Here is a 24,047-nt window from a genome sequence, read left to right on the forward strand (position 1 = left end):
TTGGTCTCTCCATTTTTAAAAATGGGGATAACTTCTGACTTCTGGGGTCACTGTGAGGCTGCAATGTGATCATACATGCAAAGCCCTTTGAACAGTGCCTAGTAGTATTCAATCCATATTTGCTAAAGCTGTTATTATTTTTATTATTTATTCTAATTCTCCAGCAACCCAGAGGCTCACAGCCTTGGCCAGGATCTCACAATTGGGAAGGATGCAGACCTGAATAATCCCACTACCCAGGCTCATGGCGAAGGCCCAGTGGTTGGAGGAACTGTGTCACCTGCCTGCTCTAAGATTTTTAATGACTCTGATCTCCTTGCCCGTCAGTTGGGCTCCATGGAGCAGCAGTATCAGCATCCTGTGCAAGCTTGGGGAAAATGAGGAATCTCAGGTCCCGCCCGACTGAGCAAGCATTTGCATTTCATAAGATCCCCAGTGCTCCTGTGCACAATTAAGTCTGAGAAGCACTAGTCTACAGTTTCTCAGCTCAGAGCCAACCTTCCAAGACATCTGCTTATCAAGCTCTACAGGCCATCACTCCCCAGAAGATCCATTACTCCCATTCACACACACACACACACACACACACACACACACACACCTGGATACAGGGCACACCACACATAGGCATCTCACTGGATCCATAGCCCAGCATTTCACTAGGCCGCGTGCCTGGCCCAACGTCCTGAGCCTACAGAGGGTCTACCAGATGACTGGTGTCCTGCATTATGGGAAATCTGGGTTGTGATGTGGTGGGTGGGCCACAGGGTCATATGAACATTAAAACTCAAGATCTCTGCCAGAGATTCCACACATCTGCTTGTTCAACAAATGCCCCCAGGTGATCCTGATAGAACTGGCCTGGGAACTTCATTTTGAGAAACACCGTTAGCTGACAACATAATAGTAGCACTTACTTCATACCATGCACTGTGCTGAGTACATTGCACGCCTCGTTCAACTTCATTGTCACAGCACCTGTGTCAAATAGAACCACTGTATCCCCAAGGTTGAGGGAACAGGGGCCCAGAGAAGTAACTCATCTATGTTCCTGGCACTTAGCAAACAGGGAAACCGAGACTCAAACCCAGGCAAGTGATCAAGTGCTTAACTCTTAAACACACTGGCTGCCCCCTGGAAGTGAAGGCCCAGCAGCTGGTGATGCAGCTTAGGAACTGGCCCCTTCTTCCTCCATTTGATGATTGACGCTCGCACATCTGGGGAGAAGCCCTGGCCTAGCACAGTGGAAGGGAAGAGTCTGTCTGGTGGGGTCAGGCAGACCCTGTTCAAATCCTGGCCCAGCTCTCAACTACTGCTGCGAACCTGAGTAAGCCACTTCACCTCCCTGAGCCTCAGTTTTCTCATCTGTAAAGTGGGGGAAAGAGTACTCAGATTTCATGTTTGCTGAGAGGATTAGCGATAATTGATGCAAATTGCTCACCCAGGGCTTAACACAGGAAGGTGCTCAAAATAGTATTTTGAGTATTATCACTTTACACAGGCTACCCAGATGAGTTCAGGCTCCCAACTGCACAGTGTCCCAAAGTTCACACGGAGGTGCTAAATGCATCACACCTTTATGGGCAGCTGGGATATCTATAGGCATGTCGCACTCATATAAAATTGGGGTTGTAATCTCTAATGCAAAGAATTGTGGAATGATGATTGACACCTGGCCCGGCACGGAGTGCTCTTGACTGAGTGTTTGCATTCCAGGCTTCAGAGTGGCTGCTCCTCCTCTATAGCTTCTACTGCTGTCCTTTAACCACAAGAAAAATCTCCCAGACAGGTAGCGGCAGCGAAATCCTGGAGTCCTGGGCTCTGGACATGCAGCCCCAGGATTGTCCTGTGTCACTGAGTGTGAATGGGATGGTTATAGGGACCAGCATGCAGAGCCAAGTGTGACCCCACTGGGGTGCAGAGCGGTCCAGCCCGGAGCGTGGAGGCAGCCCTCAGCATCCACTGGTGCCAATGGCCTGGCCTGGCTCTGAGGGAGGAGATGTTTATTTAGGTGCCACACTGTGATGCTGGGGCCTGACCCCTAGGTTTCACCTGGCATTCGGCCTTCTCACACACCCTTGACCCCTCCTGTCTTCCTGCCTTGCTGCCTTTTGGATTGTGGCTTCCGCAGTGGCTCAGTTGTCCCCGCTTATTACAGAGTGCCCCCTGCCACCTCCAGAAGCGGAGAACGCCCACAAGGGCCCACAAAGAGGGCCTGCTACAAGGGAATCATTTCCTCAGTTTCTCCCTCATTCCCAAAGAACTGCTAAGCACTGACTTTGAGCCATGTCCTCTTTTTGAATCCTGGAGATAAAGAGATGAACAGGAAGGAATTGCTGGTCTCCAGGAGCTCACTGCCAGTTAAGGAGACACATCGACATGTAATTTTGTAAATGAGGAAACTGAAGGCTGAAGGGAAAGTGGGAAGCCAAGGTCACAAAGGGCAAGGTGATGCCAAGGTCACAAAGGGCATGGGGAATACCAGGGTCACAAAGGGCATGCCCAATGCCAAGGTCACAAAGGGCATGTTGGATTGCAAAGTCTCCAAAGCTGGACACCAAGGTCAGAAAGGGCACACCAGATTCCAGTGTCACAAAGGCACGCTGGGAAGGGTCACAAAGAGGCCAGTTGTTTCTGCACCAATCGGAGCATCCTGAACTGAGCTCTCCCTCTAGAGCCCCCACAGGCAGCTTTGTCTTCTGATGAAATGTGGGCAAAGAATGCTATAAAGGCATCTTTCCTCTGCCTTCCGGCTCAGTCCATCCCCACTCTCACCACAGAGATAGGATTCTGTCTTGGAGTTCTGCTGGTCTTAGCTCAGGAATGACATCACAAACATCCAGTGTCATTGGTAATGCCATGCTCAGCTGACACCAAGGATCTGTTTTAAACCAGCAGGATACAGGGCAAGGACCTAAACCAGCACCTGTGAGCCCTGATTTCCAAGACGGCTGTGGATCAGCTCAGCTCCATGGATGCCAGGCAATGGCAGGACGTGGGAGGGGTTGTTAGCATGTCCTCCAACCAAGGATGAAAAGCAGCTCAGAATTAATAAGAACAGACAAGATATTGAGGGTGATCTTAATGATTTGGGAATGCTCAGGTGTGACTATGGTTCATTAACTCTTTTGGTATGGTAGGACTATTTTGGAAGGAATGAAGTTATTTAGGGATATTTGTTTTTCCCATTGCTTTGCTTTATTTTGTTTGGAAATGTTTTTGTTTTTGTTTTTGTTTTTTTTGTTTTTTTTTTTGATGAAGTAATTTTAAAAAAAGAAGCTCAGGAGGAGGAAAGAACTCTTGGAAAACAGCTCTGACCTCAACAAGTCTGTGACCAGAGGCAGCACGGACAGGGAATAAAAAATTCATGACAAGGAAACGGCTTCTAAGATGAGAGTCTCCCGGGTGCTTTAAATTTTTAATTCATTTTATTTTTATATTTATTTGTATGGTTTGTGAAGAAGGACATGTTTGGAATTATCAACACCACCATTAACGAGCACCTACTGTTTACCGGGCATGTAAATGGACCTTGTCTCTTGTGAGCAGCCAGAAATATTCACATTTTACCACCGAGGAAGCTCATAAAAATAGAGCACTGTCTGTAAGGTCTTACAGCTGGAATGCAGTAGAGCTGAATTTTGAATATTAAGGTCATATTCGTTCTACTACAAGATGCCATCTGATAGGAAACTGCCCGCTAACACAGCTGGGTGTGTACCCCGTGACATAAGAACCCTCGAGTTGCAGATGGTTCTGGGTTGCCCAGTTGGGAGTGACATGGGTTCTATGAACACTTGGAAGGAAAACACTGAGTTCCTTAATGTCAACTTGCCCCCAGGCTCACTGCCTTTGTTCCCTAGAAGAAGAGCCTGAGAAAAGGACTTATGTGCATATGATGTATCTGCAGGTGGTAATTGAGGGCGTGATCTCGGGAGAGAGTGAAGGAAGCCAGAGAGGGCAGGAGAAAGCTAAGAAGGAGGTGCTCTTTCCTGGGGTCTACTTCAGCCTGATCTGTGGGGAGATCTAAGGCATGAACTGCACCACAGAGCTGGTCCCAATTTGAAGCCAGGTACCCAGGTCAGTCAGTCATTGGCTAGAGGCCATAGTAACATGCGGGGAGGAGGGTGAAAGCACTATAACCTCCCAGGAAGACACCACTCCCTGTTCCAAGGGCGATTCTCCAAGGAGGCAGCTGGAAGCATCATCAGCCAACACTCATACACATCCACCCCCAGGAAAGAGACCTGGGTGGGCCACCCATGGCATCCACGACACTCACCAAGGTTGGCATTGAAAGACACCCTCTTGGTGGGGAAGGCAGCCATCCCCACAGCCTTTACCTTATACCCCGCCTCAGGGGCTCCTTTGATTTCTCAATCAAATCAGGGGGTGTTACCTGCCTGGGTGGAAAGAACAGGGGTTTCTTTTCTCTCTTCAAGGTCCAGCCAAGGCTTAGATGTTGATGCAAAGTGGTACCAAAGGCTTGGGTTAACGATGGAAACACAGAGAGTGCCATGAAGGCAGATAACCTGGATTCTGGTTGCCTGCGTTTCCATGTCTGCTCAACCACATGAGCCACTGGTTTCTGGTCTCCATTGAAGAAGTGAACACCACCATAACCAGCATCACCACCATAACCACCATAACCAGCAGCAAACTGTTGAACATGGGCTCTGGAGCTGGACTACCTGGGTTTGTTCCACACCATGTGGCCTGGGGCAGGTTACTTCCTCTCTCTGTGTCTGCTTCCTGTCAGCCTAACAGGGTAAAACATTGCCTAACTGAAGGGATAAGCTAGTTCCCGTCAAACACTAACTTCCAGGCACTGTTCTTCAGGTGCTACATAATAACAACGGCAATTGTGTGATTTCCATGCACTGGATACTGTTCTAAGTGCTTGTCATTTATCAATTCACTTAATCCTCACACCAACCCTATGAAGAAGGTGCATTATCATTCCCAGTTTATAAATGATGAACTGAGAACTGAGAGTCAAAATTAAATCCCCGAAATCATACAGGCAAATGTTGGCTTCATACTGGTTTGTGTGACTCCAGAACTTTCCCCTCCTCCTCTATGCTGCTTTGCATTAGCTCATTTTACCCTTTCAACAATCTGGAGGTGTAGGAACTGCAGGTCACAAGGGTTGAGTGGCTTGGTCAAAGTAGTTTGCACATGGCAGAGCTGACACCTAAGGCCACCTGTTTCTGCTTGCTGCAGCTTGCTTGGTTTTGCTGTCCCCCTCCCTTCATCAACACCAGTGGTGGCAGAATGACCGCCTGCTGGACAAGCACTAAGAGGGGGTGGCCATGGAAGGGGCCAGGCTGGGAGCGAAGCCCACGGGACCTGGTGGCCTCTCTGAGGCACTTACTTTGCTGTGGGCACAGATGGCAGAGCCCAGGAGCTTCCAGGTGCCGCCCCTCCGGTCCATCCGCAGCATGCGCAGGATCTGCAGGAAGCGCAGGCTTCGCAGGGAGGTGGCCAGGACATTGCCCTGGTTTCCCACGGCAACCACTGGCACGGAGGCAATCAGCACAAAGATGTCTGGGGAAGGCGACAGAGAAAGCAGCAGGGAGAGGGAAAAGAAGGTCAGCAAAGGCACTGCCATCATCTCAGGCTCTGTCTGTGCACAGGTTGATAAGTGCCAAGCAGAGGGTCAATCTGGGCATTATCGTGTTGAATCTAGACATCGTTCTCATGCGGGAAACATTACTGTTCTCCTGTGACAGGTGAGGAAATGGAGGCTCTGAGGGTGAGTGCCTCTCCAAGGTCTCATGGCCGAAAGTGGTCAAGCTGGGATTGGATGCTGTATGTACACCAGAAAATCATGTTCTTAAAGAGAATCCATTCCTGTGGGTGTAAACTTATTGTAAGTAGGACCTTTTTATTATGTTACTTCAGTTAATGCATGGCCCAGGATGGGTCTTAATCATCTTACTAGAGTCCTTTAGAAACAGAGAAAGAGAGAAGAAAGCCATGGAAACAAGGAGCTGAATGCAATGAAACCCAGAAGAGAAGGGAAAGACCAGCAGATGCCACCATGTGCCTTGCCATGTGACAGAGGCCGCCAGGATCGCCAGCAGCCAGTCTTTGCTGATGCCTTGATTTGGACATTTTCTCAGTCTCAAAACTGTAAGCTTATAAGCTAACAAATTCCCATTGTTAAAGACAACATGTATCATGGTATCTGCTTTCAGCAGCATAGCAAACTGAAGCAGATGCAGACTGGTCAGACTCCAAGGCTAGTTCTTAACCCTGGAGCAGGGATGCCCCAAGGACCTCCAGCATGACACTCGAGATTTTCTCTCAGGGTGGGAGGGGATCAGGGGCTTCTCAGGCCATGGAGGCACTTCTTCATGTGGGTTTCCCATAAAAGTATCACCTGAGGCAGGGACTTCGGAGATGATCTTAGGAAGCAGAAGTGAGAGAGACAGGGAAGGAGAAAAAGCCACTGTAAGGGATGTTCTCAAAGTTGGTGTGGTCCTCTGAGCCACAGGAAGAATGCCTCCCAAGATCATCTGGCTGAAAGATGGGAGGCTGGGACATCTGTCCATCGGCCCCTGTCACCCAGGCTGCCCCGGGGGTGTTGATGCCCCCATAGTGCTGAGCTGCAGTGTCCCAGTGATCTCCCTCAGCCTCAGAGAAGGCCCTGGGGTGGACTGTGGAAAGACACAGATCCGCCTGCGTGGTGGGATGCTGGTGTCAGAGGTTGGGTGACGTGGGACACTTCCTCCAGGGCTGAGCTGCTCTCTGACGTCAAAGAGTCTAGTATGGGAGAGAGAGTGAACTGGGCTCTTCTCTGTTCCCTTCAGGGCACCCAAACCCGTATCAATTATCTCCTCTCTGTACTGCAGGGGTTAACAAGTAAAAAAAACCCAAAGGTGAAACAAACTGGGAAAACTGGTTAAATAGGTTTGTTTACTGCAGGACTCGCAGAATCTTTAATATAATAATATTCACTATAACTTGGAATTATATAAATGAAATTCAGCCTTTTCCAAAAGGATTGATCACAGAGCTACTTTTTACTAGAGCATCAGGGTTCCAAGGAACACACTTAGAGAAATGTCTGACATGCCTCAAGGCCCTCTGTGACCTGACCCCTGGGAACCTTCCAGGTGCATCTCTCACTACCACACCCCCTTGAACTGTTACCCACCAATCAGCTGAGGCAGGAGCAGTCTGCTGAGCACACAGGGCCCTTTCACACCTCCATGCCCAGGTACATGCTGGTTTCTCTGCTTGGAATACTCTCCCCAATTTCTCTGCCTAAACTACTCTTTTAAGATGCCAGCCAAATGCCACCTCCTCTGGGAAGACTTCTCTGATTGCCCCAGAAAATTCCATCATCTAAACTCCAAATACGCCTTGTTTATACTTTCACACAAACTGCACGAGAGCAGGGGCTGCTATGTCCCCAGAGCCTAGAACACAGCAGGCCTCCAGTAAATGCTGTGCAAAGAAGGAAGAAGAGATCTTGTATCTCACAGTAATAGCCTCTGCCCTCTGCTCTCCCCAGCACACTCATTTCTGTCTGCAGTGCCCAGAGCACAATCTGGAACCTAACAAATTCTGAGTAAGTGTTTGATGAGTGAATAATATTCCTGTCTGGACAAAATCTCTTTGCCAAAGATTCCAAACTACAATTATTAGAAATGAATTCTCATTATTGACTCTCTTAAGAAATTAAAGTGCTCTTGGAGTTCACCATTACCAGTTACCAAACTTTAGTGCCATCAGCTTCTCAGACACCTTATTATTCTCCTTGTGGTTGATAACACGGTATGGCATTTGTTTTCGATTTTCTCATACATGAATTGGGCAAAGTGTATACTACTTAAATCCCCATCCCATAGATGAAAAAACTGAGGTCTTGAGAGATTAAGGGACTTGCCCAGTATTTACAGGAAGCAAGTGGCGGAGCCAGGCTCCAACCACATTCTTTTGACCCCAAATCAGTTCTAATGGGGAGAAGGAGGCAGCAATGTGGCTCTAGAGGGGGCAGGGTTCCCAGCAGGAGGCAGGGAAGAGAAGACTGTCCCCCAGTTGCCCTGATCCTCAGTTTTCCTCACCTATGAATTGGGGATTATACCAAAGTCACAGGGTGGCTGTCAGGACGGAAGGACTAAGGGGGCCGTCACTAAGTGCTAGTAACTGCCGTGGGTGTAAACATTTGAGGACACAATAGTCAAAAGTTGCCCCATGATTTGGCCAAGGCCCATTTTAAGAAAGACGAAAGCTCCTGGTCTGTGGGAGTGTACGAAGGAAATGGAAACTGGCAAGAAATCCGCACATATCATAGGCAGCCACGAACTGGAAGATTCATGCCCAGAAGCACGTTTGAAGGAGGAAAGGGAGTCGGGGAGAGGGCGGTAGAGGGGGCCAGGAGACAGCCTTCCGGAGCCCTTCCCAGAGTCAGGCACCCATCTCTGCACGTCCTACTCAAACATCTCCAACTTTCCTTTCAACAGCCCACTGAAGCAGGTGTCATTAGTCCCACTTCACAGGTGCAGAAGCCGAGGTTCAGACACTTTCCTCAGCTCCAAGACCTGGTACGGAGGAGTGCAGGATGCACACCTAGGTACGTTTGACAAAAAGCTGGTGCCATTTCTACCATAGCAATGTGCCCCCCACATGCCAACCTCTGGGAAATCCTAGGGGACAAACATCTGGGTGCTGATATGTCTGCATCACTGGCCAGTATTCTCAGTTTGTGCAGAGCTGGCCACTGAGAACGTGTGTAGCGAGAAAGCCCAAAATGCAGATGCTCAGGAAACAGGAGATGCAAATCCTCATGCTTAGAGGCTGAGCCCTGCTGGGGCAGCAGATTCCAGAGGGGGATGCCCCCATCCATGACCTAAGAGGCAGCATCTGAAGCTGCTCCGAATACGAGGGCACCGGTGTTGACGGACACAATCACCTTCCAGTCACACGACCTCCTCTGTGTGGGCCATGTCATGGGAGCAGCTGAGATGAGTAGGGCAGAAAGTGCAGCAAAGAAGCCAGCAAGGTGCACTGATACCCAGGCCCAGTGGGGGGTGGCCGTGGCACCCTGGGGAGGCAGGAGAAAAGCTGAGGCTGTATTTTGAGAGCACTCCCCCAGGAATCCTCCTGTCCTGGAGGGGTGCAGGATCCATAAAGTAGGAAGCTCTTGAACTGGGCAGGGGCATCACGAATTTGGGCAGAGTTGATCACCACCCCCGCCCAACACACAGATACACAGGGCCCCCCGCCGAGGAGCAGACCATCCAATGAAGAAAAGGAGGTCCACGTAAAACCTCTGTACTTGCAAAAGGCTTGGAAGGGAAAAAAGGAGGAAGGGAAGGAAAAAGGTGGAGAGGGAAGAAGGGAAAAGAAAAAAAAAATGTGAAAAAAAATAAATCAGTAACCAAAATGTCCTTCAAAATTGTGCTCATCCACACACAGTGCCTATGTGCCTTCAAAATTCAGGGGAAAATAAATATAAAAACCTCGGCTGCTGAACCTCAGCATCAGGTGGGAACGAGCCAGAGGGTTTAGTGGTCAGTGAGGTCACTGTGCATCAGCTGTGCTGTGCAGCTTGCAAACAAGCCAAGGCAACCCCCAGCTGCACTGAGAGAAGTCTGGCATCCAGGACAAAGGAGGTGGCCCGGCTCCTCGTCTCTGGGCTGGCCATTCATTCTTGAAGGGCTGTGGCCAATCCAGGGTGTCACCTTTAAAGAGGGTTGTGAAGAATAAGTGGTATGCTCAAAGGAGAGGGACTCTGATGCTGAAAACATGCCAAGTAAGGAGCAGCTGAAGGCCCTAAGTACATTTTTTTCCTGGATAAAATAAGACTCTGTAAGAGTGGGGAGGAGGAATAGAATGGGTAAACTCAAAATATTTGATGAGAGTCAGGGGACTTAAGATGGGATAAGTACCTTGAGAGAAGTGAGCGCCCTGTGAGTGGAGGTAAGCAAGCAGAGTCTGGACACCCAGCAAGGCTGCTGCAGAGAGACCTGGGCATCTGTCAGGAGGGCATGTTGGACTGGATGCCTTTGAGGTGCCTTTCCAGCCCTGACATTCAATGGCCCTTAACTTTAACCCTTCCTAGGCATTTGAAGCTCCAAGTCCCTTAGCCCTCGGTGCAGGGAGAGTCCATCACATTGCTACATGGATTTTAGTAGGATTTTCATATTGTAACATATGTGGCCACACTGCGCCAACAGGGATAAGTGAGAGCTTCCCACCTGCTCCACTGTCACAGTTCCTGCACCCAGATGGAGGGGTCCCGGGGACATCTCCAGGAACATGGTGGCAAGGGTGGGCATGGGAGCTAGATTCCCCCTGCTGCTTACTGGGCCCTCAGCTCTGAAAGCCTCAGTTTCTACCTCTGTGAAATGGGCATAATGTGGTTTTCTACCTCTGTGAAATGGGCATAATGTGGTCCTATGGACGTGATTCTCAACCAGTGAGATTCTCTACCAGATCTCTACCCACACCCAGCCAGTCTGGGAATGTATGGGTATGTGAGGGGATTGACTTGTCTGCGGGTGCTCCTAGTCTAGGGGACTAGGGGGCTCTACATCCTGCAACGTGCTGGCTCCTTCACACCCAAATGCAGAGAGTGCTCCCCTCCCCCATTAAGAAACACCATCCTGCAGGGTCATTATAAGATCAGCCACCTAAGGGGGAATCAGCACCTGTTTCTCCTCTTGGAAGCAAGGTCAGAGAGCTGGGTGGCTCCACAGTGCCCCGCGACTTCACAGGAGAAGAGCATATGCTTAAAACTTCAAATAAAGCACCAAAAGAATGTGGGGTGGGGGGAGGGTCTGTGCATGGGACTGAGGACACCACAGACTCAGGGGCCAGGGCTTACCCAACATGCACAGGGGCTTCCTGGCAAACTTCAGTCGTCCCCGCCAGCCTTTGTATCGGCAGCAACATCCAGCAGCCCAGATCCTCAAAGCAAACTCGGCTCCGAAGATGAAAATAGCAAATGTTTCCTGCGTGGGAGAACATATGGAGAAACACTGATTAACTGGGCCCCTAGTGTCCAGAACTAGCAATGAGCTGGACAGCTGGCGTGGCTGCTGCTTCCATTTTGGGGGTGGAGGTGGTGAGGGGTCAGGGGAGAAGAAGGGGTTAGGTACCTCCATTCCATGTTGGATCATTCCCAGCTCCACTGTGATGTGCTAACTGTCCCTAACACTGCTAAGCCTTGCAAAGTGACTACTTATTCTTTTTCCTGTTTTTCTTCCAATGGAACCTTTAGTTTGTTTGTTTGTTTAAGTCCATTTAATCTACTAAAAACCCTTCAGAAGTGCAGTTGGGCTAATAGAGATGTCTGGATGCCACTCAATCTCCCAGTCCACAGGGCCTGGTTGTGGCTAAATAGTTAGTAAGCACGCCTCCTGGGCAAGACACCATCCTGCTTGCTTTATAACATTATCCTCATTTTATATTTTGAGAACCTGAGGCACAGAGTGTTTAAACACATTTCTCAAGAACGTCTAGCTACAAAGTGACAAAGGGACTCCGGGCTCAGTACTCAGACTCCAGGAGCCACCGGCACAAGCACTTCTGCCTCCCAGGACACTGGGTCCCTCACCTGCCCTCTGGGCCCCCTGGGACCGTTTACCCTTCGCTTCTCTCCTTGGCGACCTCCCAGGACCCTGAAACCTAGTTCCTGGGACCTGGATGGCTTCCCGAGATTCACACACTCCAATCTCGTCCTGGGGCCATGAGGATTGTAAACATCTCGCCCCTTCCCTGGAGGATGGATGCTCAGGGCAAGGCTGAGGTCCTGCTGTTTCAGTAAGTGGCCACACGGGGAGGTGTGGCTGAGGCTGACATGTAAAGCTGCAGGTGCCATCGTTCAAAGGGCTGGTTGACCAGTGCCGTCCCTGGGCTGGAGGAGAAGCCCGTCCTGGGAGCCTCCTCGGCCAGGACAGAGGATACACTTGGCCTATGCCAGCGCCAGCATTTGCTCTTCATTTGACCCTATATTTCTTAGGCGAGGACACGAGGAAATTGAGTCAGAGGCGTTAGGTAACTTGCCAAAGAATTGCATCCCTGCTAGCTCTCCACCAAACCACTAGATGGAGAAGAGAGTGCGAAATCAGGTGGGGGGCCCTGGGGAGAAGGAGCTAGGAGGTTTTATAGAAAAATGTGATCTTGTACTTGTTCTTGAAAGGAATGAGATCCTCAGAGTTTAGGGAGGAGGATACTAGAGAGTAAAAGCAGATGGAAGTTTTAGAATGGACAATGCCTTTCTGTTAACTTTCAGAAGGCTGGGAAGCTGCTGTGTGTAATTTAAATAATGCATACAGGGTTTTGCTTTGACCATGTCCCCTGATCTCTGATCGGGGAGTAGCAAATCCTTGTCATGGGGACCACCCCTCACTGTCGGTGCCCAGGGCAGCCTCCCTAACTGACCCAGCACTGCTTTCTCTTGGGTCTGGACTTGGCCGGGAACCCCAGGTAGCCACAGCCAACCGGGCAGAGCTGGCCCCAAGAGCAACCTTCTTGCCATTACCGTGGAAATCCGACCACAGCATCTGCCCCAGAACACAGCACTGTGGCGGGTCGGCCAGCTCACCAGTAACAGAAGCCAGTCTCCTGAAACAGTCTCGTACTCCTTGAACGTGGTCAGGACGGCCAGAATCAAGCACCCCAGGACAATCAGGAACCTAGAGGGGAAGAAAGAAAGAGACTAAGGACCCTTTTAGCCCTGGCTCTGTCCACAACCCATGGACTAAGGCAGGGAGAGGTGTCAGCAGAGATGAAGCTGTGACTTCCATCAGGCATTACATTAGGTGCTTTATATGTTAACCCATGTGATGTTCATACCCATCCTGTAAGCAGGTAATATTCATGCTGAAAAACAGGACCCAACACACTGAATGATGCTGAATGCTGGTGCCTGAGAGGTCAGAGTGAGGCCATCTGGTCCATGCCCCCGCCTCCAGGCAGGAGCAAAGTACAGACAATCTCTTGAGTTAGTCCCTTGATGAACATCACACGCGTGCACACGTGTGCATGTGCAGGCATGCTTCATTGTTTCAGCAGGGAGAAACGGTTCTCCCTCCTGGTGGAGAGTCTTTGATTCAATGGTCAATATCAAGTTCTGTGGGCGTCTAAGAGGGAATTTACAAGCCAGGGTCCATGGGTGAGGCGTGGGAGCTTATATTCCAAGCTCTCCTACTCCAGGCAATCTGGCTCTCTACCCTAATAAGCTCCAATCCATGCTTCTTTGGCTTGCCTATGTAAGTGGGTATTCATTCATTCATTCAATTGTTCTCTCATTCATGTATTCATTCATGTATTCATTCAACATTTATATGGCAGGCAACAGGACTCCATACTGGAAGTCCATGATGAATAAGCAGCTCACAATCCACTGAAAGCTGTCCTTCGGTGTGATAAGGACCATGATGTAAGGAAGTATGGAAATGTCAGCTCCTGGCCTTGGCCAGGAACCCAAGTCTGGGCTCTGACCCTTCATGATCCTGATGACATTTTCTAACCAATAAATCTGCTGATCTGCAGACCTGATTCTCTGAGTTTCTAGCCCTGCCTAGGAATCCAAATAAGATTCCCAACTGCCTTCCATGTTTGACAATTTTATTTGAAATTATGACTCTGATCCATGCCTGGATTCTGCCTACTCTGAGCCCCAGATCTTCTCAGGTGATGATGGTGATGACGGTAATGACAACACCCAACACTACCATTTAGTAAGCACCTACTGCTAGCTGCTTTACCTATATTAGCTCATTTATCCTCACCACCAACTCCTAAAGTAGATATGATCATTGCCATTTTAGAGGTGAAGGAATCCAACAGAAGGAAGCACTGCTAGTAGGACAATTGTGCTATTCATAAAATGACTACAAGGTTTGGAGTCCAAAGACAGAGGCTCAAGAGGAGGCTCTGGCATTTGAGCCTGTGACCTTGAGCAACTCATTTACTTTGAGAACCCAATTATTGCATCTGTAGAAGGGGAATAATGAGTCTGCCTAGAGATCAGGGCTATTGTGAGGCCCACATGAGATAATGGATGAAGAATCTTTCGGTTGCCTGTAAAGAACCATGCAAAGGAGGCCTACTGCTTTGCAGCCACCAGCTCGTTACTAGCCATAGGAAACATGCAGGGAATGCAATCACTCTTGGATGATTCTGCAAGTCAACAACCTAATTCTCTCAAGATTTTAGTTCATTCATTCATAAGCCTCTGGAAATAAGACCTGCATTAGAATCCTTTTCCTCCTCTTATGAACTGTGTGATCTTAGGCAAGTTACACAACCTCTGTGTGTCTCAGGCTTTCTCATCTGTAAAATGAATCCAATAAAAGTGCTCATTTACTGGATTATTCAACAATGCAATACATATCATATGCCCAGAAGCGCGTCTGGCAGAGAGGTAGCCTTCAATAAACGTTAGCTATTGTTTTGTGAATTAATATTAATTTATCAATGGCCTCTTTTGTGCTGGGCATAGTAATGGTTTTAATGATATAAACATCCTTGAAAGGATCTCCTAGTCCAGTGAGGTAAACAGAAAACAAATAATTGTAAGAAAGTGTGGTTGACGTTATGACCCAGGTGTTCACCACATGCTGTGGGTACCAGGTTGGACGCATCCAGTGGGCTGTGGTCTAGGGGCTGGAAGAATATTCTAGGCCCAGCTAGGGTTGACTGTGCATCTGAGTTCATCCAGAACAGTTCCCACTTTATGTGTGCTGTCCTGGAGTATGGCCCCCTAGGCGTCGTGAACAGCACACACACATGCAGGGAGTACTCAAGTTCAAGAGCACGGAATCTGGTTCGCTTCTCCCTTAGTGAGGGGTGCAGCCCTGCCTGAGCTGGCCTTGCTCACCTTACAGACTCCTCTCCCACTGCTTCCCACACCCAGGCCAGCCTTAAGGGATGACTAGCATTTCCTCAAACTCTCCGAGCCCATGAGCTGTTTGTCTTGATGCTCCTCTTCCCAGCCATCACCCACCACAAACCCCTCTAATTAGCCCACCTGCCAATGCCTCAGCAGCTCCGGGCACATCTCGTCTAGCGAGTTCCCTGACCCCAGCTGCTCTCTGAAAGCCTCCCCTCTGTGACCCCTCCCCAGAGCACCTGGATCCATTTCTATTACAATACTTACCATAACCCATTGCTGTTTCACAGTTGTTTGCTTGGACTGTGTAGTATATAAAAAATATCACCTTAACCCCTGGCATTAGAATTCCTCTTAAGGAAAGAACTGTCTTCATGTAGTAGCATACTTTACTCATCCAGTTGAGGTGGAAGTTGCAACCCTAAAGGCATGAGATTGCTCATTAATAAAAATTAACCAGAAATTGGAGATGGGGGTGGTTGAGGGCCAGGAATAATAAAGAAGAGGAGAGGATATGGCCTAGCTACAATGCTGTTTAAAGTTCATCTTCCTGCAATGCAAATCACCAACCATGGCTTTGTGTGAGTGGCTTTGTTTTTAGTTGGCATCAAACAGGAGCTGGGCTCATGGCTGGATCAGTGTCTGGGGAAAAGGGTCAGCCTGGCATTCCATTGCTGAACTAATTCAGCAGAAACAGGAGCCCTCAGCTGGTCTCTGAGATTGTAACCACCGTCCCTACTTGTAATTTACACAAATCTTGGGAAGGTCTACAAGGTGTGTGTATGGTGGACACACACTAAGGAGACCCCCAATGAGTCATGCCCCTGGATAATCCCGAGTGTAGGCAGAACCTGTGACTTGCTCTGAACCAACAGAATATGGCAAAAGTGATGGATGTCTTAGATTATATAAGACTCTTGCTGGGCAGACGGAGGTGAGAGAGTCACCTGCTGGCCTTGCAGAAGCGAGCTGCCATGTTTTGAGAAGATCTGTGGAAGGGCCATGTGGCAAGGGACTGAGGTGGAAACCACAGTCCTACAACCACAAGGAACTAGTCTGCCCACAACCACAGGGCCTGGGAGAGGACACTGAGCTCCAGAAAGGAGCACATCCAACCAACACCTTGACTGCAGAGAATCTAGCTAAGCCATGCCCAGACTCCTACCCCACAGAAACTGCAAGATAATAAACGTGCACTGTTTTAAGCCATTAAGTTTGTGGCAATTTGTTACCCAGCTATAGAAAACACAATAGTGTGTGGAATGGAAATTTGTGCCAAGTGCATACAACTTTTTTCAGAGCGAAGTTACCCCAGCTGCTGTCAGGCTGCACTTGTCCATTTTGTCTATTCGACTCTGTCCCATATGAAGGTGAGACTGGCCTGTTCACCTCCGTATCCCAGGGACTGGCTCAGTTCCTGGCACCTAATAAGAATGCATCAAAGTTTAGAGAATGGACAAAAACCATTTCAGAGATTAGCAACTGCCCTAAAGTTGAAACAAAGGGTGAGAGGCATACGGAGGAACTGGAGAGACAGGTCAGAGTAGGACATCAAGGGTTTTGGAGATCAACTTAAGAGTCTGGAATTTATTTTGCAGAAGGTCTTTTTAAAATACACACATATAAAGACAGTTCTCTGCCAGGACAGTAGTCAGGAAGCTTTTCTTGGGGCTGATGGAGAGGACGAGGACTGAACGGATGGAAATGACAAGTGTCTGATTAGCAAGACCCCCTCCCCTGCCCCGGTGGTCTCAATGGGACTTGTGACCAACGGGATACAGAGCCGAGCAAGGGGTATGTCTGGAGGATCCTGGATTTGGGTGAGAGGGTGGATAACGTGCTGCTCACGAGTATAAGGAGTGGGTGGGATACAGAAGATGACAAGGTAGCTAGTGGACCTGCTAAGTTTGTGGTCCAAATGGAAATATACAACAGGATGATCGCATTTATGTCTAGTGATTAGGGGAGAAGCTGAGTTTGGAGACCTAAGTCCTTTTTGGCTCTAAAAATCTGATTTTAGAGCCAGAAGAGAGGATAACTCAGCCTTAACCAACCTCAAAAACACAATCTCGACCTCGTTCCTTTCTGTGGGGAGCTGGGAGGACCTGGCTCGGCCAGCAGGGGGCAGCAGACGCCCGGCGCCCGCCAGGCTCCCTCCCAGCTCCCCGAATCGGAGATGCCAGCAGCCTCCGGAATCTGCTCTCTGAGATTTGAAAAACAATCATTCATTTACGAAGCTAAAAGTCAACAACGAAGCCCCCTTAGCGTGAGATGAGTAAATCCTCCTTGGTCTCTTGCACATTTCAATGTACTATTAAAATCTGAACTTGATTTGGGACAGACTGAGACCGAATTCCATCTTACTGACAGATCCAAGTTGCTAGACCTGGTCCTTCCCCTTCTCTCTCTCTCCACGCCTCACTAATGTTTTCTCCTCCTTTTCTTTCAGTCTCCTGTCACTTCCATTTCTTTCTTGGTCTCCTCTACTATTGTCTTTACTCCGTTTCTCTCTCATTGCTCCCCCTTTCCCTGGCTCCCGTACCTGCCCATTCCTCCTTCCTCTCCTCTCCCACCTTCCTCTGCTCCTCGCCCATCACTTCTCCTTCCCCTCCAACTCCTGCAGAAGTGGGCAAGGATTTGTGGCCAGAGTCTTTTGGGGAAAGCTAATAACTGCCCCTCTTCTCTGCGGGACCCCAACTGTCTTTGAAAATGATGCCAGCAGGGTCCAAGGTGTGGAGGTGCCATGGGTCACGTGCAGACAGCATTTCCCGAACGCTTCACCCACAGCACTATGTCCTTGCCTTCTGCCACCTTCCAGCTGAGCTGGAGCCAGGGAGGGTGGGAGAAAACCACCACAGAAGGACTCCATTTTGTAACATGGCTTCTGAAGTGTGAGGTCCAGGGGGAGCTGAGACAAGAACCAAGTGCCCATGGCCCACTTGATACTAGACCTGTGTCTGCAGGCAAGGAAGGGGCACCTGGGAGGGGAGGACTGCGGCGGAGCCAGGAAATCCCCACCACCCTCTTCTCACTCATCCAGACAACAAAGCCAGCCAGTTAGAAATAAGAGACCCACCTTACCAGCCAAATTCCCTCCCAGGCTTCATTCACCGTGAGCCAAGAGGGCACAGGCTCCAGCACCCACCTAGCAATTTCTTTCTCGTATCATTTTCCTTTTTACTCCTGAGGGCCACACTGAGAAGCAGGGCATGAGCATCGTCCTGTCTGTATCCTTGTTTTACAGACGAGGATCAGAGCCTCCAAGCCCTGGCAGTTTGGAGTGAGGGGCAGAGATGCCAGGCCAGGCCCTCTGCTGAGAGCCGGCACTGTAGTCTTCACAACAAGAAGCTGCGGAGGACCTGAGCACAGTGAAAGCCAGGTAGAGAGTGGGGAGGACAGCCGGATTGACACAGTTCAGAGACTGAGTGGAGGATCCCTTCCTCTCCTCCTCTGGATTTCCACTTTGAGGAAGAAAAGCTCAGTTTCATTTCCAGGCAGCTCCCAGAGACCCTGCCGGCACCTGCTTTAACCACAGTTCTTTATGGGAAGCTTCCTGAGCAGCTGCAGATGGCCAAAAGTCCTAGACCAAGTAGTCTCCATTGAGTGTCCTTCTTAGATGACTTGTCAGTCTGCTACTAAATGGGTGTGCTGGTTAGAAGCTGGTATGTACCCCAGAAAAGGCCATGTTTTTTTAATCCATTCTTGTGGCTGCAGACCTATTGTGGGTGGGACATTTTGGTTAGGTTATTCCAACTGAGATGTAACCCTCCTGCACCCATTCAAGGTGGGTCTTAATTCTTTACTGGAGTCCTTTATGAGAGGATAAAGGACAGAAAAGGCCAAGAGAGCTTAGAGAGAAAAGCCATGGAGATGCTAAGAGAGGACCCACAGAAGCTCACAGAGGAAGCCACTGGAACCAGGAACTGAAAGCAACAAAACCCAGGAACAAAGGATCAGCAGACACTGGCCATGTACCTTGCTCTCTGACAGAGGAACCCTGGATGCAGCAGTCTTTCTTCAGAGAAGGTATCTTCCTCTTGCTCCTTGCTCCTTGGTCTCTTGCATTTTCATGGTCTTAGAACTGTAAATTTTCATGGTCTTAGAACTGTAAATTTGTAAACTAATAAATCCCCATGTAAAAGCCAACCTATTTCTGGTGTATTGCATTCCAGCAGCTTCAGGAAACCGAAACAACGGGGATGTGTAGAAACATTCTTCTAACAGGTTGGGTGTTGCTGACATCATCGTCATCCACTTCTGGTTGTTTCTCAGCCACCACCACTGGTCCTTGCTTTCCAGCAAAGGACACATAATCCCCCAAAACAACTGAACTCAGATCACATCAAGATCCTACTGGTCACCCAACAATTACCTCTGAGGTCAAGCACCCTCTGTGTGCCAGGTATTTCTTTATTCTGTATAAAGCAGCTCCAAAAAGGGTGTTTGGTTCATATCCTTCTTGAAGTTGCTCCATTCACTTGGAACAGGGTTGCCAAATCACTTTTACCTTGCCAACCTTTGAGGTTGGATTGGTCAAGGCTGCCTGGAATTCTGAAAGGAGTCTGCTGCCAAGCTAACTTGCCAGGGTGGGGTTATTGATTACGACGTCTGTCACAGGCACAGGAAAGAGCCAAAACTTTTCTCTCCTTGGAACCCAAGCATGAGGATGAGTCAGAGCTAAAATCACTTTTCTAATGCCTCCTTTTTCTGACTTCTGTTAATGCCAAGCTCTCCCCCAAATTTTCTATTAACTGGAACTTTCAAAGGAATGTAAAAATGATCCTTTCTTCTTCCTTCATTTTATAGAAAATAAATTCATAAGTCAGAGGTACAGGTTATTTGCCCTCAGCCACAAAGAGATTCTTGGCAGAGCTAGGCTAGGAATCTGTTCCATATACCATTGTAACATTTTCTGGTAAACAAAAAGAGCAACCCTCCATGGACATTTCTATTCTTTTACCTGGTGATAATCTATCCCCTTCCATTGAATCCCACCAAACTCAGGACCAAAGGTGAAATATCACACACAAGAGTCATTCAATTTAAACAAAACTGAGCATGGGAGAGGTTGTAAGGACCTCACTGCCTTCACCACCTCCTTTCCATCCTCCGTATGCCCTCAGAACTGTTTTCTAAAGAAAGAATCTGATTATGACAACCCCCTGTTTAACTCATTCCTTACAGGGTAAAGCCCCAACTCTTTAGCCAGGTAAACCAGATTCCACAAAATAGGGTCATTGCATCGCAGAACAGATAAAAATGCATGGTCCAACTATATGCAGTCTACAAGAGGCTCACTTTAGACCCAAAGATACAACTATGTTGAAAATGAAACAATGGAAAAGATATTTCAAGCAAATAGTAATCAACAGAGAGCTAGAGTGGCTATACTACTATCAGACAAAATAGACTAAGTCAAAAATTGTTAAAAGAGACAATGAAGGACATTATATATTGTTGAAGCATCAATCCATCAAGAAGATACAGCAATCATAAAGATACGTGCACCTAACAACAGAACCCCCGAAATATGTTCCTTTCTAGACTCATCTCTTCATTCTTTCTCCCTGCAGCCATGTCAAATTTGCCACTTAATCTAAACATTCCAGGCTCCATAGCACCTCTGGGCCTTTGAAAATTCCATTCCCTCCACCCCATATGCTCTCCTCCACTCATGCAATGACACATCTTTTTCACTCTTTAAGGCTCAGCTTAAACATGACTTCCTCTATTAAGTCCTCCTTCATTAATTTATTCATCTAACAAAATATTTATATATGTCAGGAGTTAGGGATAGATAATCTCTGACGGGTCAGGTCCATGACTGAGTCCCTCATGACTGACGGAACTTTTTGTCAGTTCATCGTGGGATCCCATATAGTTGGAATGGGTAAATCATCTAGAAATGGGAAGAAGCCCTAGTAAGATGAGTCACTTCCTTCTGGGTATTCTGATGTCTGAGTCCCATCATACACTGCACCATTTACTCCAGTCCAAGTCACCATTTGGCTATTTCCTTAGCAACATCCTTGTCAATATTCCCAGATCCATCCAGGCCTCCAAAATCATGTTCTACTTTGGGGGGGGGTGGAGACTTCAGCCTGGGGATAGGGTTATCAGCCTTCTCCCAGCCAAGCAGCTCTGGTCTGTACCTCTGTCCATACTAATAATGTCATCAGCTATAATATACAACAGTCTATTAACACAACCACCCTCTCCAGGCACCCCTGTTCTCATATGTCAGTTCCAGACAAAGGCAATGCTGTCCTAGCTCTGGCAGGTCACATTCTTTCCTCTCTGTGGCACAGAGATAAGAGCCACTGTTGGGACTTCCAGCTCCAGCAGCACAGCTCGGTGAGGTTGAACAGGCAGACACAGTGGGAATCTGGGCCAAGTAAGTGGAGAGAAGCAGGCCAACTCTTTTTCATCCAGGATAATTCATGTGCCTGATACATCTTGGGATATTAAGGCAAATCTTCCTCTAGTGGCATTCAATTCAACTTTTAGGGTGTGCCTCCCATGTATCAGGCACCGGGATAGGGACTGGGGCACCTGCCTCTCTGGTGGACTGCGGAGAAGTTTGATTATCAACAAAACACTTTATTAAACATCCAAAAATTGCATCCCAGGCTGGTAGGTGCTACAAAGTGATGTTAAGTTATACTTCAAGCATCTTCTTCATGTTGCAAACACTTGCCATGTTCTCCTCAAAACCCACTACAAAAAGAAAAAGAAAAAAAAGAGGAAGAGTAAAGGTTTTGACATCTACTTGTGGCAAGTCAACCTCAAGTTGACCCCCTGATCCCTGCCTCCTGGCAGTCACATCCTTGGCTGATTCCCTGTGCTGAGGGTGTCTGGAACCTGCAACTTGCTTCAACCAGTAGAAGAAGCAAAGGTGATGGGACGTCTCATCTGTGATTAGGTTCCAAAAGACTGTGACTTCCATCTTGCTGGCAGATGTTCTCTTGCTGGCTTTGATGTGGAAAGCTGCTGTGTTGGAGAGGTCCACGTGGTGTGGAAGTGAAGGTGGCCTCCAGAAAATAGCTGGTGAGGAGTCGAGGACTGCAGTCCAACAAACTTCCAGGGACTAAATTCTGCTAACAACTACATACGTGTGCTTGGAAGACTAGCCTTCCCCAGTCAAGGCTTCAGATGAGACACCTCAGTTGTCACCTTGTAGGAGACATGAGGCAGAGGGTTCAAGCAAGCCAGGCCTGGATTTCTGATCCCCAGAAACTGTGATATAATATATATGTACTGTGTTTAGCTGCTAGGTTTTGGGTAGTTGTTAAACAGCAATAGATAACTCATACTAGTTACTCAGATTTGGATCTTGGCTTACCACTTAAGCAGTCAGATGACCAGGGACGGGTTTATTTTTCTGAACATCAATCAGTTCCTTATGTATAAAACAAGGGTGGTAAAACAAGAGATTTCTGTTATCTTAGTATTCTTTATCCCATTCTTTGCAGTTAAGAGATTGCACTGGGAAGCAAAAGTCTTCACAACAAAAGAATTTTTCCCTAATGTCGTCTCCAGGCAAAGATGCTTGGGCATGTAACAGCAGCCTACATCCTGGGCGGTTCAGGGCTTCCTAGATGAGCCTCTTCCTCACCATTAGGTGCAGCATCCAGTAAGGTGAACATTTGCAAAGGGCAAGATAAGCGATTTCATGAAGTTGATGAAAATGATGGTAAACTGTTCTAAATACAGCAAAGCCATCGACAATTGGCAATCTTGTGCAAGAAGTTGAAGACAATCAATTGATACTTCAAAGGATGAAAAAGGTCATACAATCCTCCCCCCGAAACACTGGGAAAATAAAATGTGAAGTCATATTGTATTATCAAATAATATGGTAGGGTCAATTAAGCCTCAAATTAATGCTCAATTCAGTCTTTGTTCATGCTAAAAATTAGAGCACAGTTGCGATTATACATGAATTGTTATTAACTGTAAGGAACAATAAATACATTTTGCATTTTAATCCCCTTTCTTTGGATAAAGGACTAATAGGATATTTTTTCCTTCACTGTTCAGTATGAAGCTTTGTCCCCCATTTTCAGGAGATTCCTTTTAAGTAGATTTTTAACTGATGCCCGTTAGCTTTGGAATAAAAGGGACCCTCTAAATACATTTTGTGTAATGTCTGTAATGGATTAAAAGGAAATTGTGTGTGTAAAGTGCCTAGAGTTCTAGCAAATAATTAGCATTCATCAGATGCCAGTATATTTCCTCTTTCTTTTGTAATTTATGCTTTTAGAAAGCACTCAAAAATTATCTTTAATAGTAGATAGACAAAACTCAATCATGTCTTTAAAAACTTCCATGTTCTTGTGTTGGAGCAAGAAAATTATAAATACCTACAGGCAAATATAGCCTTATATGAATATCTATATCATATCCAATCAATCTAAAGAGTCACCATTGAGCAATGTAGATACAGGTTTTTGAGCATCATTTCCACTGGCTAGCAAACTATGCTAGCTGCCTGGTTTTGTAAATAAAATTCTATTAGAACCCAGCCATAGTTATTCATTTATGTATTGACTAAGGCTGCTTTTGTGCTGCAACAGCAGAGTTGGGTAAAGTTGCGACAGAGACTATCTGGCCGCCTTCTCTGATCTTGAAGAAAAAGTTTGCAAACCTCTAATCTAAACTAAGATATTTTTAAAATACTTTATTCAGCATAAAAGTAAAAAAAAAAATTTTTTTCAGACAAAATTAAACAAAGGAATAGGAAAAACAAATATCCTGAAATAACTCCACTGCTTCCAATATGCTCCTACCATACCATAAGAAAACTAACAAACCATAGTCATTCCTGAGCATTCCCATATCATTAAGATTACCCTCAATATCTCATCTGTTCTTATCAGATTATCCTTCCCCCTTCACTAACTGCTATCTATCTCTAGGTCCCCTATATTCTACAATAGGAGTTCACATTAGTGTTAACATACAACGTCTGTCCTTTTGTATCTGACTTATTTCACTCAACATTATGTCCTCAAGGTTCATCCATGTCGTCATATGGATCTCATAATCTCATAAACTAAGATTGAAGGGCAATTTAATCCCCTTCTCTACAGATAAAAAAAAGAAATAAAACTTAAAAGAAAAGGACTTAAACTTAAAAATATGTTTGTTGAGTTGGATAACAAACTTTTAAAAGAATTAAAGGAATAAAATA

The 24,047-nt window shown here is 47.3% G+C and overlaps 1 protein-coding gene across 1 annotated transcript in view; it reads right to left on the reverse strand.

Moving 5' to 3' along the window:
• KCNQ3 (potassium voltage-gated channel subfamily Q member 3) overlaps positions 1-24,047 on the reverse strand; it is a 315,288-nt gene that overhangs the window by 54,262 nt on the left and 236,979 nt on the right. The window contains exons 2-4 of the mRNA XM_037803311.1: positions 12,563-12,653; positions 10,841-10,967; positions 5,375-5,547 (exon numbers count right to left, since the gene is read on the reverse strand). Of these exons, the coding sequence (XP_037659239.1) occupies positions 5,375-5,547; positions 10,841-10,967; positions 12,563-12,653 (391 nt within the window). The remainder of the gene's footprint in view (positions 1-5,374; positions 5,548-10,840; positions 10,968-12,562; positions 12,654-24,047) is intronic.

Source organism: Choloepus didactylus, chromosome 14, assembly GCF_015220235.1.
Source record: "Choloepus didactylus isolate mChoDid1 chromosome 14, mChoDid1.pri, whole genome shotgun sequence".
Taxonomy (NCBI): Eukaryota; Metazoa; Chordata; class Mammalia; order Pilosa; family Megalonychidae; genus Choloepus; species Choloepus didactylus.